This window comes from Vipera ursinii (assembly GCF_947247035.1).
Source record: "Vipera ursinii genome assembly, chromosome: 2".
Lineage (NCBI taxonomy): Eukaryota > Metazoa > Chordata > Lepidosauria > Squamata > Viperidae > Vipera > Vipera ursinii.
Window position 1 is genome coordinate 264,315,482 of NC_139513.1, and position 17,875 is coordinate 264,333,356.

Here is a 17,875-nt window from a genome sequence, read left to right on the forward strand (position 1 = left end):
CTTTAACCAGCACTCAGTCTGGACCTGTTAGAGGTCCTGACGGGACGGGGTCGGGGGAGGTGGCTGCTGGTTCTGGGAATGTGGGGGTGGGTTTCAAATCCCCACGGCGATAGGGAATGGCAGCAGGTGTTTGCGTGGAGGGCCATATCAACACCTGGGATCGCGCCCCCGCTATCTCCGAGCGGTGGTGCGCTCCGACCCTCCGGTTAGCACCCTCTTACCCGGGGATGAGGGTGATCAGGCCCCAGAGCTCAGGTTGGTCTATTTTAACGCTAGATCCGTAGTTAACAAAGCTCCCCTCATCCATGATCTGATCGAGGAGGAAGGTGCGGATCTAGCGTGCATCACGGAAACTTGGTTGGGTTCGGAGGGAGGGGTGCCTCTCACCAAGTTATGCCTGCCAGGTTTCCGGGTGCTGCACCAGCCACGGGCTCAGGGCAGGGGTGGTGGGGTGGCAGTGGTTATTCGGGAGACTTTGTGTCCCCGGGAGGCCACCATTGTCCAGATGGCCGGGAGTGAATCCCTCCTCTTGAGATGTGGTTCTTGGGTTCAGTTGGGTTTGTTGCTTACATACCTGGCGCCCAGCTGTGTGGCAACAGCCCTGCCTGAGCTGCTCGACACCCTCTCAGGGTTGGCGGTGGAGTTCCCCAGGCTTATAGTCCTGGGTGACTTCAACCTGCCGTCACTGGGAGGGTCGTCGGAGTTAGCTCAGGAGTTCATGGCTTCCATGACAGCCATGGGCCTGACCCAGGTTATTGAGGGCCCGACTCATGTGGGGGATCATACTCTCGACCTGGTATTCCTGTCTGGACAGTGGTTGGATGATCTGGGAGGGGGCTCCCCATCCATCACCCCTCTGTCATGGTCAGATCACCACCTCCTGAGGCTGGTTTTCCGTCATGCCACCCCCCGCCGCTGGGCGGCGGAACCGACCAGGTGGTTCCACCCCAGGCGCCTAATGGACCCGGATCGGTTCCAGAGGGCGCTTGGGCCTATACCTATCACCCTTACCCACAGCCCAGTCGATGGTCTGGTGGAGGCCTGGGAAACGGCTGCCACCAGGGCACTTGACTGCGTTGTACCCACGCGACCTCTGACCCGGCGCAGATCCCGTTGGGCCCCATGGTTCTCTGTGGAGCTCCGGGAGATGAAGCGTCGGAGACGAGGTCTAGAGAGCGGTTGGAGATCCAGCCAATCCGAATCCGACCGATTGCAGTTAAGAACCTTTATAAGGTCTTATCTTGCGGCGATAAGGACGGCGAAGTCTAACTACTTTGCCGCCCTTATCGCGTCCGCAGATAATCGCCCGGCCGCCCTGTTTAGGGTGACTCGCTCCCTCCTTAACCAGGAGGTGAGAGAGGATCCCTTGCAGGGACGAGCCGAGGAGTTTAGTCATCATCTGGCGGACAAAATTGCTCAGATCCGGACCGGCCTGGACTCTGACTGGGCAGAGTCTGATGTGGAGGAATCAGGCGGTCTTGAGCACGTTATCTGGACTGAGTTCGACCCTGTTTCCCCTGATGATGTGGACAGGATCATGGGGAGACTGACCACCACCACCTGTTTGTTGGATCCGTGCCCCTCCTGGCTAGCTTATACGGCTCGGGAGGGAACACGAGGCTGGTTCCATGCAGTAATAACTGCTTCTTTGAAGGAGGGTGTCTTCCCTGCCGCCTTGAAGGAGGTGGTGGTGAGACCCCTTCTCAAGAAGCCTGCTTTGGACCCGGCTGCTTTAGACAACTACCGTCCAGTCTCCAACCTTCGCTTTCTGGCGAAGGTTGTTGAGAGTGTGGTGGCGCATCAGCTCCCTCTGTTCCTGGAGGAAACTGATTATCTGGACCCATACCAATCGGGTTTCAGGCCCGGACACAGCACGGAGACGGCATTGGTCGCGCTGGTGAATGATCTCTGGAGGGCAAGGGACAGGGGTTGCTCCTCTGTCCTGGTCCTATTAGATCTCTCAGCGGCTTTCGATACCATCGACCATGGTATCCTGCTGCGGCGTCTCAGGGGGTTGGGAGTGGGAGGCACCGTTTTACAGTGGTTCTCCTCCTACCTCCAGGGCCGCTCGCAGTCAGTGTTGACGGGAGGGCAGAGATCCGCCCCGAGGCCTCTCATTTGTGGAGTCCCTCAGGGGTCGGTTCTCTCGCCTCTCCTGTTCAACATCTATATGAAGCTGCTGGGCTTCGGGTGGGGTATCACCAGTACGCTGATGATACCCAACTTTTTCTTTCCACCCCGAACCAACCCAGTGATGCCCTCTCCGTGATGTCCCGGTGCCTGGAGGCGGTTCAGGTCTGGATGGGGAGAAACAGGCTTCGTCTCAATCCCGCCAAGACTGAGTGGCTGTGCATATCGGCATCTCGGGTTAACCAAGTTATTCCACCTCTAACGATGGGGGGTGAGGTGTTACCCCCCATTGATAGGGCTCGCAACCTGGGCATCCTCCTGGATTCACGGCTCAATTTTGAAGATCACATAGGAGCCGTGACCAGGGGGGCTTTTGCACAGGTTCGCCTGGTGCGCCAGTTGCGTCCCTATCTGGACCAAGACGCCCTACGCACAGTTACTCATGCGCTTGTGACCTCCCGTTTGGACTACTGTAACGCTCTCTACATGGGGCTGCCCTTGAAGACCACTCGGAGGCTTCAACTGGTGCAGACTGCGGCCGCGCGAGTTGTAATGGGGGTCTCCCGATACTCCCATGTAACACCTCTACTCCGTGAGCTGCATTGGCTTCCGGTTGCCCTCCGAGTGAAATTCAAGGTGCTGGTTATCACCTATAAAGCCCTACATGGCCTGGGTCCGGGGTATTTGAGGGAACACCTGCTGCCGGCATCAAACGCCCTTCGCCCAGTGCGCTCCCACAGGGAGGGTCTGCTCAGGGTCCCGTCGGTAAGAGATTGCCGGCGGGTGACACCCAGGGATAGGGCCTTCTCAGTGGGGGCGCCTGCCCTCTGGAACCAGCTGCCGGTGGAGCTGAGGACTGCTCCCGACCTCCGATCATTCCGCGGGGGCCTGAAGACCTGGCTCTTTGAGCTCTCGGGCCCAGGCTGAGGAGACATTCATTTTAATTGGGGGTTTTAATAGTACAGGGTTGATTTAATATTTTTTAAATTGGGTTTTAACTTTTGTATGGTTGATTTTTAACTCCCTGTAAACCGCCCTGAGTCCTCAGGGAAAGGGCGGTATATAAATGCAATAAATAAAATAAAATAAAATAAAATAAAAGGCCATAAAGAATCTAAAATCCAAGAAAGCTGAGGAGTTTTTCTCATAACTTCATCTCTGTTTAAGATAATTCTGAGGTCATTTTCCTTCCTTCCTTCCTTCCTTCCTTCCTTCCTTCCTTCCTTCCTTCCTTCCTTCCTTCCTTCCTTCCTTCCTTCCTTCCATATGCTGCCCATCTTGCCATTAAGTGGCTTTTTTGTTTTCTTCATTTAAAAAATAAAAAAGAGAAGTTCAATATATTGTAATTTATCTTCTTTGACTGAAAATTATATGATATTTTGAATATTCAGAATTAACCTTAGTTTTGAGGAATAAAGTGCAGTTTAGATGTATTGTCTCTCATGTCATGTCTAGTTTGATCCTAAGGTGCTACATTTGGACTGACATGAAAAGGGAAAAATGAATTAATATAGTATTATGTATTTAGCATGGACAAATGACAAGGTTATCTGAATGTTCTTTGTCAGGCAGTAAAATATCTTAAACAAATCATGCTCTACGTCTATTTCTGTAGAACTAGTTAGGAAATAGAAATTAGATTTGTGGCCAAGTCCAAGGCTACCCAGTGACTCTTTGACTTCAGATTCAAGTCCAAAAATCTGGATACAAGTTTACACTATTGTTTCTTTAGCAATGTCTAAGAAAATACTGATTTCTAAATAAACTTGTGTTAAGAAAAAAAGTGGTTTCTTTGGTGCGGCACAAACTCATTCCAGTTTAGTAAATAAAATTTACAAGTCATAGTTTTCTATAGTGTATGAATCAGGCCTAGGTCAGCTTTTCCTAACTAAGATCCTCTAGATATGTTGTATTATATCATAGAAGGGCATTAGTTTGGAGGAAAGCTGCATTCCATGTGATATTTAGGTTATTTATCATGTCCATTCATCCATATGGATAATGTACAAAAGAATATACAAGAAGGTATTTATTTATCATATTTACGTGGCTATCTATCTCACATGACAGACCATACAAATAATTTTAAAAGCATAAAAAGTATAAAATATATTATTATCAAAATGCTAAGAGTGTCAGATATTCTCAACAATGATGCCTCAACAGATCTCTGACATCCCCCCCACTTAGTGCCCATATAGGGATTCTAGACTAAGTCCCCATTTGACTCCTTCCCCCAGCCCGGCCAGCCTCTCCCCTACAGCCAGCCCCATGCCATGAAAGGATTTAAAGATCAGAACTGGCACCTTGAATTGGATATGGAAGCAAACTGGCAACCTGTGCAAATCATGTACCCCACGCTAGAGGCATACACAACTGCCTGTGTTACCACATTCTGTACCAGCTGAAGCTTTTGGATATCTTTAAGGATGGCCCCATGTAGAGCACATTACTTTAGTCCACCTGGTAAGTGACCGTAACATGTAGATATAGGTATAGATACAGTTGTAAACTCAGGTAGAGGACTATATTGCTACAAAAGAGGATTTTCACCTAAGAACAGCTGTGTAGGCAAAGAGTTGCTATAATTTTCTATTCACTTTCTCAAACAGACTGAGATTTCTACTGTAAGTTGTGAATTGTATTGTATTCACATATTCCAATGGTGTTATTTTCTGTTAGTTTCTCTCCGATATTTGAGGAATGATGGGAAATTAAATGCTGTGATCTTCAACAATGTGCCTTTGGCTGATGGAAAGCGCCATACAGTCCTCCTTCGGTTAAGTGGATTGCAGCATGGCAACAGTAAAGCTGAATTGTATGTGGACTGTGAGCAAGTGGATTCTGTTCAAATTTTACCTAATTTTTTTTCGGGGCTGCAGCAAAGCTCAGGATCTATAGAATTACGAACACTCCAGAAGAAATCACAGGTGAGTACTGAAGGAAGGGAAAAATGTTTGTGTAGGAAGGGCTTATGGTCCATGAGCTAATATACTCTTGACCCATATTTCCATGCCTGGAATCTCCCCAAATACATCACTGAAATCTGGTAGCAAAATGGCCATTTTTAGTAGTATGATTTTCAGAGTTTTTATTTTAATAAATCAAAGATGTGTGAAGCCTTCTCTACCCTAGCATGTTTAGAAAATCAAGGTATAAATCAAAACAATAAAATCAAAGCAATAGAACCATCCTTCCTTTGCCCCTTATTTTTATTGTCAGATGACTTTAGATGATTTGAAGCTGATTGTGAGGGGGTCTTTGTCCCAAGTGGAAACTCTACAAGACTGTTTTCTCCCACAGACAGAGCCACCAGTTCAGTATTCAGGTAAGGTTGATATCTTGACTGTAAGTAAATTAAACAACCCTTCACAAAACTGTTGTTTAAAGCCTAAACCTTCGTACAGCTGTATTTTTTATCTGGGACTCCAAGCCATCTGCTCACCATATGCTGAATGCACTTTCACAGCAGCAGGATCACTCAAGGAGTTCTTTAACACTAGATGTTCATATTCTTAGACATTTATTTGCTTGGTGGACATGTTTCTAATATTTGTTTTCTTAGCAAGTCTTAACAACCAAAAATAATTTTAACAATTTCATTAGCAAATGAAACCTAAAAGAATATGGACACATAAGAATAGTATATTTTGTGTATTAATTGGAATTAATGATAAATAAGCATAGTACAATTATATTTTTATTTATTTATTTATATCCTGCCTAGCAATGAACTTGAGAGGTGAGTTAGGCTGAAAGTCGATGACTAGCCCAAAGCCACCCAGCCAGCTTTCATGTCAGAAAATGGGATTAGAATTCACAGTTTCTCAGTTTCTAACCTGGTGCCTTAATTACTAGACCAAACAGGTCCTCAATACTGTACAGAATCTATACACTACCTAAATTAGAACTGGTTTGTTTTTTACATGACTGATAGCTTCTGCATATATCTACTTACATAGAAGTTAGATGCCATTGTTGTTGTTGTTAGTTGCGAAGTCGTGTCTGACCCATCACAACCCCATGGACAACGTTCCTCCAGGCCTTCCTGTCCTCTACCATCTTCTGGAGTCCATTTAAGCTCACATCAGATGCCATAATTCTCTATAAACAAAGGTTTCCGGCATACATTGAAAAATAGAAATAACTCTGTGTAAAGTATTCTTCATAGCTGTATTATGTAAAATATAAAAAACAGGTCTTTCGTAAATACTGTTTTTGAAAAATATCAGTTTATATGCTTAAGTGCAAATTTGAAAATAATCATTAAAAATTAGGTAGCAAACAATACATCTCCCACTGTGACTTGTTTGCTTACTACTCTTGTTCTCCAGATCTTGAAAACGTCACAGCTTTCTGGCAACATTAGGATGGTCCTCAATAGTTGAGTACTACCAAATGGGTGGGGCCATAATTAAACATATAGATGGGGCTTGGTTGGGGAAATTTCGTGGGCCGTCTTTTTTAATTTGAGGGATACCTATTTCCAATTGTTTCTGTCTACCTGGTATATTTGGGCGGAGTGGATGCTCTGGGTCCCCTCTATTAAATGTCATCTTGTGGGACCAAGGAAATATGCTTGCCTTTTTTCAGCCTCAGCCCCGCCAGATATAATCAGCCCCCTCTCTCCAGGGGTTCTGGGAAGCACATAATATCTGGCTTTGCTTCCAGGTCTAGAATTAATATGTTTGTGGTGCTCTTGTGCTTGTATTATTATGGTTTGTTTTTAATTTAGGCTTGTTTAATGTTTTTTTTTAAATGTTTTACACTCTTTTAACTATGTATTTGAATTTTATAATCTGTCCAGTCTCCTAGAGTGGGTGGCCATAATAAATTGCAATGAATTAACAATTATTTAATTAAGGGAAACTGCTGCCAGCATTCAGCAATCATAACCTGAGCCCTGCAAAAGTGGACTTGGAGTCTTTTGGCACCCAAGCCAAAGCATAATGCTCCCCTTGCTTTATTTTTAAACCATGCTTGGGGTGGAATGTCTTTTCAATAAAGAACAGTTCCCTGTAAAGTGGGATGCCTAAGTATCTTATAGTTAAATGAGAATTTCACTCAAGTTCAGCTGGATAACTATATGAAACACTTAGTGTTTGAAAGGACTGTATCACTGCTGGTATTGCTAAGATTTCTGATCCTACTGTATTTTCTGTTATTTGCTTGATTCTCATGCATGTCTCTACAGGTGACTTTAACAGGCAATTATTAAGTCACATGTTGCAAATGAATCAGATACTAAATGAAGTGAAAGATCTCCTCAGACAGCAGGTATCTCTGAGCTTTTTGTTACAGCTTCTTTGTTTTGCGCAAAGAAATATATACAATAATGTTATTTTAGGAAAAGAACTGATTGTGTTCAAATGCAAAAAAGATCGTTTAATCTTCTCCAACTTAGTCCTCTTCTTTCATTGGCTGGATTTCTGTTCCAAAATTGAAAATGGTATCTCAGAACAGGAAGATGTGCCTAATTTTATTACATTATTTGTCAGCAAAGAGCCCATTCCTGCAAACACTTTTAGACCTGCCAAAATTATGACCACTAGGACTATTTAGGGTGAGAGCAAGAAAATAAGGCAAGAAATGTGTGTTAAGGCCACACTCCAAAGCACAGGTGTCAAACTCAATAGCGTCACGTGACATATCATGATTTTCGCAATGTTTTTTGCTTTTGTGGAGCTGGAGTGGACGTGGCCTGTGCATAATGCATCTGCCCGTGAGTTTGACACCCCTGCTCCAAAAATATTGAACTGCCTGGTCACCTGACTAGGAATCTAGATCCCCACTAGATTTAGATGCTGGAGCATAATTTTAATTCAGCAATCAAGCTGAACATGCAATAAAGGTGACATTAATTTAATTTAATAATTTAATTTAATAATTTGATTTCTATACCGCCCTTCTCCCGAAGGACTCAGGGCGGTGAACAGGGCAATACACAATAAAAATATTATACAAAAATTAAAAAGCCATTAAACATTATGCCCTTAAAATTAATACATATTACAATTAAAACTATTTATAAAACCCAACCCCATCCCATCAGACCAGGCCAGCTTGTTCGAAAAAGAAAGTTTTGAGATCGCGCTGGAAGGAGCGAAGGTCGGGGGCCATCCGGAGCTCAACCGGTAAGCTGTTCCAAAGGTCTGGCACGCCCACAGAGAACGCTCTCCCCCTGGGGGTCACCAATCGGCATTCTTTGATTGGTGGCACCCTGAGGAGGCCCTCTCTGTGGGAGCGCACTGGACGGAGGGAAGTTGACGCCGGCCGCAGGTGTTGCCGTAGGTAATCCGGACCCATGCCATGAAGGGCTTTGTAAGTCATCACTAACACCTTGAACCTCACCCGGAGAGCAACCGGTAGCCAATGCAGCTCGCGGAGCAAAGGTGTAACATGGGAGTATCGGGAAACTCCCAAGACAACTCGCGCGGCTGCATTCTGCACCAGATGGAGTCTCCGGGTGGACCTCAAGGGCAGCCCCATGTAGAGAGCATTACAGTAGTCTAGATGAGAGGTCACGAGCGCATGAGTGACTGTGCGCAAGGCATCCCGGTCTAGATAGGGCCGCAACTGGTGCACCAGGCGAACCTGGGCAAAGGCCCCCCTAGTCACAGCTCCAATATGCTCTTCCAAAGAGAGCTGTGAATCTAGAAGGACCCCCAAGTTGCGGGCCCTATCTACGGGGGGTAATAGCTCACCCCCCATGGCCAATGATGGAATAATCGGAATTTCCCGGGATGCCGGCACGAACAGCCACTCAGTCTTGTCAAGGTTGAGTCGAAGCCTGTTCCTCCCCATCCAGACCCGGACCGCCTCCAGGCAACGGGACATCACGTCGAGGGCATCGCTGGGGTGGTTTGGGGTAGAAATAAAAAGTTGGGTATCATCAGCATATTGGTGATACCCAACTCCAAAACCACGAATTATCTCACCCAGCGGCTTCATATAGATGTTGAACAGGAGAGGCGAGAGAACCGATCCCTGAGGAACTCCACAAATGAGAGGTCTCAAGGTCGATCTCTGCCCCCCTGCCAACACCGACTGCGAACGTCCCAGAAGGTAAGAGGAGAACCACTGGAGAACTGTGCCTCCCACTCCTAACCCTCTGAGACGCTGCAGCAGGATACCATGGTCGATGGTATCAAAAGCCGCTGAGAGGTCTAAAAGGACTAGGACAGAGGAGCAACCTCTGTCCCGAGCCCGCCAGAGATCATTCGCCAGCGCGACCAATGCCGTCTCCGTGCTGTACCCGGGCCTGAAACCCGATTGGTACGGGTCTAGGTAGTCAGCTTCATCCAAGAACAAAGGGAGCTGCTGCGCCACCACGCTCTCAACAACCTTCGCCAAAAAGCGAAGGTTGGAGACTGGACGATAGTTGTTTAAAATTGCTGGGTCCAAGGCAGGCTTCTTGAGGAGGGGTCTCACCACCGCCTCCTTCAAGGCGGAGGGAAAACTACCCTGACTCAAAGAGGCAGTAATCACTGCCTGGAGCCAGCCTCGTGTCCCATCCCGAGCTGCATAAGTCAGCCAGGATGGGCACAGGTCCAACAAACACGTGGTGGAGCTCAGCTTCCCCATGATCTTGTCCACTTCTTCAGGAGTCACAGGATCAAACTCTTCCCAGATTAAATCGACAAGGCCGCCCGTATCCTCTTCGTCAGACTCTACCCAGTCGGAGTCCAAACCGGTCCGGATCCGAGCGATTTTGTCCGACAGAAATCGGCTAAATTCCTCGGCTCGACCCTGCAAGGGTTCCTCCCTCACCTCCTGATTAAGAAGAGAGCGAGTTACCCTAAACAGGGCGGCCGGGCGATTATCTGCGGACGCGATGAGGGTGGCAAAGTGGTTAGACCTAGCCACCCTCAACGCTGCGAGATAAGTTCTCGTAAACGACCTTAGTCGTAACCGGTCGGATTCGGATCGGCTGGACCTCCAACAGCTCTGTAGGCCCCGTCTCCGACGCTTCATCTCACGGAGCTCCATGGAGAACCATGGGGCCCGTTGGGATCTGCGTCGGGTCAAGGGCCGCATGGGTACAACTTGGTCGAGTGCCTCTGTGGCTGCCCTTTCCCAGGCTTCCACTAAGGCATCGACCGAGCTGTGAGCAAAGGAGGCAGGTGGGGGCCCAAGTGCCGTTTGGAACCGCTCAGGGTCCATAAGGCGCCTAGGGCGGAACCATCTTGTTGGCTCAGCAACCCCATGACAGGGAGTGGCAAAACGGAAGACCATCCGCAGGAGATGATGATCGGTCCATGACAGGGGTGAATTAATTGGGGAACCCCCCCCAAGATCATCTAACCACCGTCCGGATAGAAAAACCAGATCGAGCGTGTGACCCCCCCCGTGAGTTGGGCCCAGAATAACCTGCTTCAGGTCCATGGCCGTCATGGAAGCCATGAACTACCGAGCTAACTCAGATGATCCCCCCAGGGATGGTAGGTTGAAGTCACCCAAAACAATAAGTTTGGGGAACTCAACCACCAACCCTGAGAGGATATCGAGAAGCTCAGGCAGGGCTGCTGCCACGTGTCTAGGTGAAACGTACACCAGCAGCAAGCCCAACTGAGCTCTGGGACCACATCTCAGGAGGAGGGACTCACACCCGGCTATCTGGACTGTGGTGGCCTCCCGCGGACATAGGGTCTCCCTCACAACAACTGCCACTCCACCGCCCCTACCCTGAGCCCTAGGCTGGTGCAGCACCCGGAAACCTGATGGGCTAAGATCAACCAGGGGGACTCCGCCCTCTGGGCCCAACCAGGTCTCCGTGATGCAAGCCAGGTCCGCATGCTCCTCCTCAATCAGATCACGGATGAGAGGTGCCTTATTCATAACGGACCTGGCATTGAAATACACGAGCCTGAGCTCAGGTGGCTGCACATCCTCGCTCCCGGTACCACGTGCTGAAATTAGAGGGTCGGAGCGCATCACCGCTTGAAGACAGCGGGGACGCACCCCCGGGAATTGATGTGGCCCTCTGTTCCTACACCTGCGGCCATTCCCAACCGCCGTGGGAATAGATAATCCCACACCCCGCCCAGGGGCCCCGTAGGCCCCCAGCCCAACTCCCACCACGGCGCGATCAATCCCTGACCTGGTCTGAGAAACGGTTGGCGGAACCCCCCTAGTTTCCAACCGAGCCGGTAAACCCACCCCCCTCCCTAACCCCTCAAAACATTTAGCTAAAAAACACACCAGGGGCCTCTTGTTAAATTTGGAAGAGAGGCTCCTGTCCCTGCCCAGCCATCTCTCGGGGTCCCAATAATTGGGCCTGTCATCAAGAGGTCCGATGGAAAGGCAGGCGGGTCGCACCCAGGAGAGGGGGGCACCCCTGAGCGCCAGTAAGGCTGTGCTGGAGTAAGATAAAACCATTAGTCCGGGGGAGTCCAGTCAGGCAGTCCATCAGTCAAAAGTTGGAAAGCTGAAAAGCTGGTCAAGAGTGTCCAAGGTCAAGAGTGTCCAGTTCACCAGCTCCCTGCCACTGAGCTGGGTACCAATCAGATGACTCCGAAATAGAACAGGCACCTCCCTCTCACGAAGGGCACAGATCTACCATGGGATGGACAAATACCAACTCAGAAAGGCATACCTCCCTAGATCTCTCACCTCTAGGGAGGCAGCAGATGGTAGTTGGTTGGTACAGATGATAACATATACGAGCCGCCCTGTCACAGAGGCTCGTCCAGGACCTTCTTGCTTCAGTAGGGACCATAGAGAGAGAAAGAGAAGAGCAGCAGTTATCAGGGTTAACTTGAGGGTAACCATAGTTAGGTTGAATGAAGATGATAAGGTGTAAATTTTAAATTAATACTTTGGCTTGAGGAGATGTAGGTTTCAAACCTTAGACCTAAGTATTAGCTGCTCTATGTACTTCTACTAAATCCATCAGAGAGCTAAAATACAAAAGGGCGGCTGTTTATTTGGAACAGACTTGTCATACATTCAGTATGAATAAATATGCTGGTATCAATCTCTTACTGAGGATTTGCAAACCTAAGCTATGCTATAGCATTAATTGTATAATGTGCCTTTTATGGACAAAAAGTAATGAAGTCAGAATAATTTGAGGTAGATGGCTTTGTTTAATACATTTTATTTGTTCAACTAAGGTTAAGGAAACAGCATTTTTGAGGAATACTATAGCTGAATGCCAGGCATGTGGTAGGTGCTTTTGATCTTCTGGGTTTAAGTAGGATTTTTATAAACTTTACAATTAAATCACAAGAAACCTGTTATTATGTTTAGTTGCTAACTATATACTTAGGTGGCATGAGACATGATTGATTTTTATGGAGCTTCCTTAAATAATGGTGGAATTATGCATATAGCCTTAAGTGATTAACAATTAATTTAATAGCCTGGCTCTATGCATGCTAACTCAGTAATTGTGTTGTGCATGCTGCTGTTCACATAATAAGTGCAGAAATGAACTACTCTGATTCAGCAGGAGAAATGACCTGCTGGCTTACTGAGGGATATTCTCATTGTCTGTCTCAAGATTTACTTGATTTAAAATGCTATATTTTATCATCATAGGATTGGGAATCGGAAGTTTCCCCACTCCTTCCCCACATCCCCCAAAACCCAAATGTGAAGCCAATACTTGTTTCCCAGGGGTGCACTGCATAGACACGACAGACGGCTACCAGTGTGGTCCTTGTCCTGAAGGCTTCACTGGAGATGGAATTATTTGCACAGATATTGACGAGGTGGGTTATTCTTTGAGTGCTTTTCAGAAGGAACCCAGGGCTAGTCTGAGGTACAGTATTTTTCTACCCAAGACATAGGTGGAGATAGCAGAGACTGAAACTAACTTAAGAGAATCAGCTTTTCTAGCATACCCAAAGGCAGCAGGTGAGTTTAAAAGCTGCAGACAACAGGGCATAAACAGCTTTGTTCTCTGAGGGAGAAAAACAGAGGAGAAATACTACATTTGCATCTATGCATTTGTTCCTTATGATACAGATAGTCCGCAACTGATCACTGTAATTGAAGCCACAATTTGGTCATAATTTGTGATGATGGTTAAGTGAGTTGCCATGTAACCATGCCTGAAATTTTTATCTTTTACATGGTGATTGTTAAGCAAATGTGGTGGTTGTAAAGTGAATGCTAGAGCAGCCACATTTCAAAAACAAAAATTGTGGGGTTCCTTTTTCATTCTAACATTAGAATTAGGGATTCAGAATGTGAGCCAAATAGAGCATCGAACAAATATCTGCATGTTTAACTTGGTTGGCTGGATGGTTGGCCTTATAATTAGCACATAGTAAAAATTGGACCTTTCTCTTTCAGTGCCAATATAAGCCATGCTTCCCAGGAGTGCAATGTGTGAACATGGCTCCAGGTTTCAGATGTGAAGCCTGCCCACCAGGATATATTGGGCAGATCATCCAAGGAATGGGAATAAACTTTGCCAAAAGTAACAAACAGGTTTGCCATCTCATTACTGTTCTTTGCAATCAAAAGCAGCCTGGTTCCTATAAATATTTTACTTCATATAGCTGAAGTAATATTTCTTCAAAATCTAATTAGTCATTTCTATACAAATGCCTGCATCATTTCTGTATATACAGCAAAGTGTGATTTATATACTGCTCAAAAAAATAAAGGGAACACTTAAACAACACAGTGTACTGTATTTAATAGTAGGATGTCTTATTTTGTGCTCCCTTTATTTTTTTGAGCAGTATATTATTAATAGGCTTTCAGTTGATAGCCCACTCATTTTAAGGTCTTCAAGGGCTTTGTAACATTTTAAATTTATTTTGTCATTGTTTTGTGTCTGGTCCAACACACATATCCTTAGGTTCTTCTTAGTTGGATTTGTTGAAATGTGATACTATCGTGACACATTACACCTTTGCCCTTTCTTGAGTGGAGCTTCCCAGGGTCTCCCCCACTTCCTCTAAGGACCCTCAGGTCTTTACCTGAGATTCTGTCCATTTAATGTCTTGTAAAATCGCTTAATGCTACAACTGGAAATGCTGGGATTGCAATCATTGCAAAGCAGTCACATGGGCATCTTGCTTAATGACCGTTTCACTCTACAACCAAGATTTCAGTTCCAGTTGTGGTTGTAAGTCAAGAATTACCTGTAATTTAATTTCCATCTGCTTCTCACTTCAAAGGCTTGCATTCATGACCATTCAGCATTTATCACCAGAAAAGGCTGTGAGTGCTGCAAAAAGGAGATTTGATGTTTGCTGGTGTCCCTGATCTTTCAACTTGCTCCTTCTTTTTTCTAGACTTAGTGCAAAAAACAAGCAACTTTCTCTGATGTTCTGTTATCAGATTATAACCAAATGGAAACATTGTGATTTAAACTTTACTTTCTTTTTTGTTGTCTGTGTTTTGCTTTGTTTATTGTCTTGCCTCATGAAGCGTTCTAAAAATCACTCATTATCTTGGGAGCTTACACTGATTTCAGAAGATTGTTGTTGTTTTAAAAAATGGATCTTATAATTTTTAAGTTAAGAAAATAAATGCCTATAATCTTTATCTACAAAAACCAGCAGCTCAAAATAAAGACTTTCCACAAAGAGCAAATATAGACTTAATGCGAGTTATGTGTGAAATGTTTTGCTTATTTACAATAACTGATTTCATTTGTTCCCCAGTCTCCCCATCCAACTTCAGCCAGTTTTTGAAATATATATTCATTATATCGTACAGACTGAATACACCTGCTGCAGTGGAATGATTTGACTTTTTCTTCTACATAAAAACTCAGTTATGATTTAATAATATAATTCTTTAAAAATATTCCATTTTCTATATTTAAAGTATATTCCTTGCTATAACCGTTTTATTCTTAAATAGTGTAGCTGTTAAGAGTCGGTTTTTTATTATATTAGGCTTGTTTGGACATAGATGAATGTCAGCGTATAGCAAATGGAGGTTGTGTCCCAAATTCCCAGTGTATAAACACCATGGTAAGCATTACTTACAATTCTCTGAATTTACTCATTCTTTATCTTTCAGAAATAACACTAAAGTTGTCTTGTTGATGACTTTTTTGCTGTGAATAGAAGAAACACATTAATGAAAGCAATAGCAATAGCACTTATATATCACTTCACATTGCTTTACAGCCCTTTCTAAGCAGTTTACAGAGTCAGCATATTGCCTCCAATAATCTGGATCCTCATTTTACCGACCTCAGAAGGATGGAAGGCTGAGTCAACCTTGACCCAGTGAGAATCGAACTGCTGGCATTTGGCAGAATTAGCCTGCGGTGCTGCATTCTAAGCCATCATGGCTCTTATATAATAGACTTATTATTAAGTTTGATATTGTTGGAACCATGATGTCCTTACTTTGAATAAGTTTTGATGTCCAAGGCTAGAGAAATGCATCCAAGACATGGATGAGTAGGGAGGAGTGTTAAATGATGATGTGCATCATCATGATAAAAATCTCAGGAGTTCTATACTTACATCAGATGTTGGAATGCCTGTACAGTATGTATAAGGCTGGGATTTGCATTATGAAACAAGCATGTGTGCATTTATTTATAGATTATTTATATTTTGCATTTCTAGGACACCCATCTCCATCATGGAGGGACTCTGGGTGGTATACAGTATTGTTTTACTTCATAATGGCTTGCTACAGATGCTGAGAATTACAAGATATCGGAAGAAGTTGCTGACAGTTTAACTCAATGTTTCTCAACTTTGGCAAGTTTAGGGTGGCTGGCTGAGGAATTCTGAGTGTTGAAGTTCACCCATCTTAAAATTGCCAAGGTTGAGAAACACTGGTTTAACTGAATGTATAAGTATTACCTTTAAGACTTCTTAGATAAATGGATAAAATGCCAAATGATTGAAGAACAAAAGTTGAACCTAATCTTCAAAAAGGAATAAAAGGAAAATCCAAAGAACTATAGAGCACTTAGTCTGACAAAAATGTCCATAAAATTCTAAAACAGACCATAAAAAGCTTGATCTGTTAAATATCATGAACTCAATATAATAATTAGAAGTCAGCATGGATCTGGCAAAGAGCAAGTCTTCCCAAGTGTAATCTCTCTTTTTTTTGTTAGATATCTTCTGTGATAAATTGTGGAAATGCTATAGCTCTAATATAGCTCAACAAAGCAACTGAAAAAAGATCCTGTGAATTTCTGATTAACAAGTTAATAAGGGTGGGCTGGATAACAACAAAGTAATGATTCTAAGTTAGAGGAAGACAGATTCTAACTGAGCATTAAAAAAATATAGCAAGTCAGCAATGGAACCACTTACCTAGACAGTGGTTGTTTTTTGTCACTAGATCTTTTAGTTGCAATGTTTAGTTTATGGATTTATCTGCTTTTCCCAAGGGTTCTTACCACTGTGGTGCTTGCAAGCCAGGATTTACTGGAGACCAAGTCAGAGGGTGCAGAGCTGAACGAAGCTGTAGAAATCGTGTTCTGAACCCTTGCAGTATCCATGCCGATTGTTCAGAAATAAAACAAGGAGACATCTTGTGTGTTGTAAGTCAATGCTCTTCCCATCATTATTAAATATATATAAAACTTAATCTAGGGCAGGGATTAAGAAGAAAAGAAAAGCAAACAAGACTAATATACAAGACAAAATATGCTATAGTAGGCCCAGAGACCCTCCTCCTGCCAGAGACCCTCAGATCTGTCCCACTCCTGCCCAGGCCCCCATAGGCACCCTTGATGCGAACGATGTAGAGCTGGCCACACCCACCCAGTAGGCCATATGCACTTTAGCCCCGCCCACCCAGTAGGCCACGCCCACCCTGGCCATACCCACCCGGCCCCTTGAGGGCAACCGCAATGCTGATGCGGCCCTCAATGAAATTGAGTTTGACACCCATGGCTTAGAATATGTTCTAAATGTGATACTATTATGACATACTATAGCTTTGCCTAATTTAGTATCCTTAGATATTATGGGAATATAGCTCCTGAAATTCATTGGCTATGCACATAGAAATTCAAGGGCCTACAAACTCATTCAGAAGACATCAGATAGCGAAGGCTGACATACAAGGATATGGATCAAATTCTTGTTGAATTTCAGTTGAAAAAGAAAGAATAGGAAGGACTGTGCCCACAAAGATAACTCCAATATTTCTTTCATTTTGTTATACTTTTGCTCACAGTGTGGCATTGGCTGGGCTGGTGATGGCTTTCTGTGTGGAAAAGATGTTGATATAGATGGCTATCCAGATGAAAAACTTCCATGCTCAGCTGACAGTTGCAAAAAGGTTAGCAGTTTGACAGAGGTCTGAATGACAAGATGAGTATGTTTTATGTTTGTTTCATGTTTCAAAATTTTATCAAAGAACTGCTAGAAAAAGATAACTGAAAACCTTTTGCGTCCTAGAGATATAGTGAAATATCATATGTATTCTTCCTATTGATGCTAGTTTGTGATTACCAACACTGCAATCCATTTCATCTGATGGCACTGGTTGGAAATGAATGCTCTATTGTGCTCACTTTGTAGGACAACTGCATGTTTGTTCCAAACTCTGGACAAGAAGATGCTGATGGAGATGGTGTGGGAGATGCGTGTGATGATGATGCAGATGGGGATGGTATTCCTAATGATCAGGTACTGGTTAGGAATTGGTGTTTTCTATAATTAAGCAATGCTGCTACCAGTCTGGACAACAGGGGCCATTGTATAAAAAAAGTAATCCATCTCTATATTGATTTTTACCATCGTGTACCAGCACTTTTGGCATTTGTAGAGGTTAAAAAATACATTTTATGCAA

General features: G+C 44.7%; 1 protein-coding gene across 2 annotated transcripts in view; it reads left to right on the plus strand.

The window, feature by feature from the left end:
• Positions 1-17,875, plus strand: part of THBS4 (thrombospondin 4) — a 51,947-nt gene that overhangs the window by 14,766 nt on the left and 19,306 nt on the right. For both annotated transcript variants that reach the window (XR_014491203.1, XM_083352606.1), the window contains exons 3-12: positions 4,813-5,060; positions 5,353-5,458; positions 7,325-7,407; positions 12,246-12,297; positions 12,673-12,845; positions 13,432-13,569; positions 14,994-15,071; positions 16,463-16,615; positions 17,257-17,361; positions 17,604-17,711. Coding sequence is in view for 1 of the 2 variants with exons in the window: in XM_083352606.1 (XP_083208732.1) it covers positions 4,813-5,060; positions 5,353-5,458; positions 7,325-7,407; positions 12,246-12,297; positions 12,673-12,845; positions 13,432-13,569; positions 14,994-15,071; positions 16,463-16,615; positions 17,257-17,361; positions 17,604-17,711 (1,244 nt within the window). In the remaining variant the exon portion in view is untranslated. The remainder of the gene's footprint in view (positions 1-4,812; positions 5,061-5,352; positions 5,459-7,324; positions 7,408-12,245; positions 12,298-12,672; positions 12,846-13,431; positions 13,570-14,993; positions 15,072-16,462; positions 16,616-17,256; positions 17,362-17,603; positions 17,712-17,875) is intronic.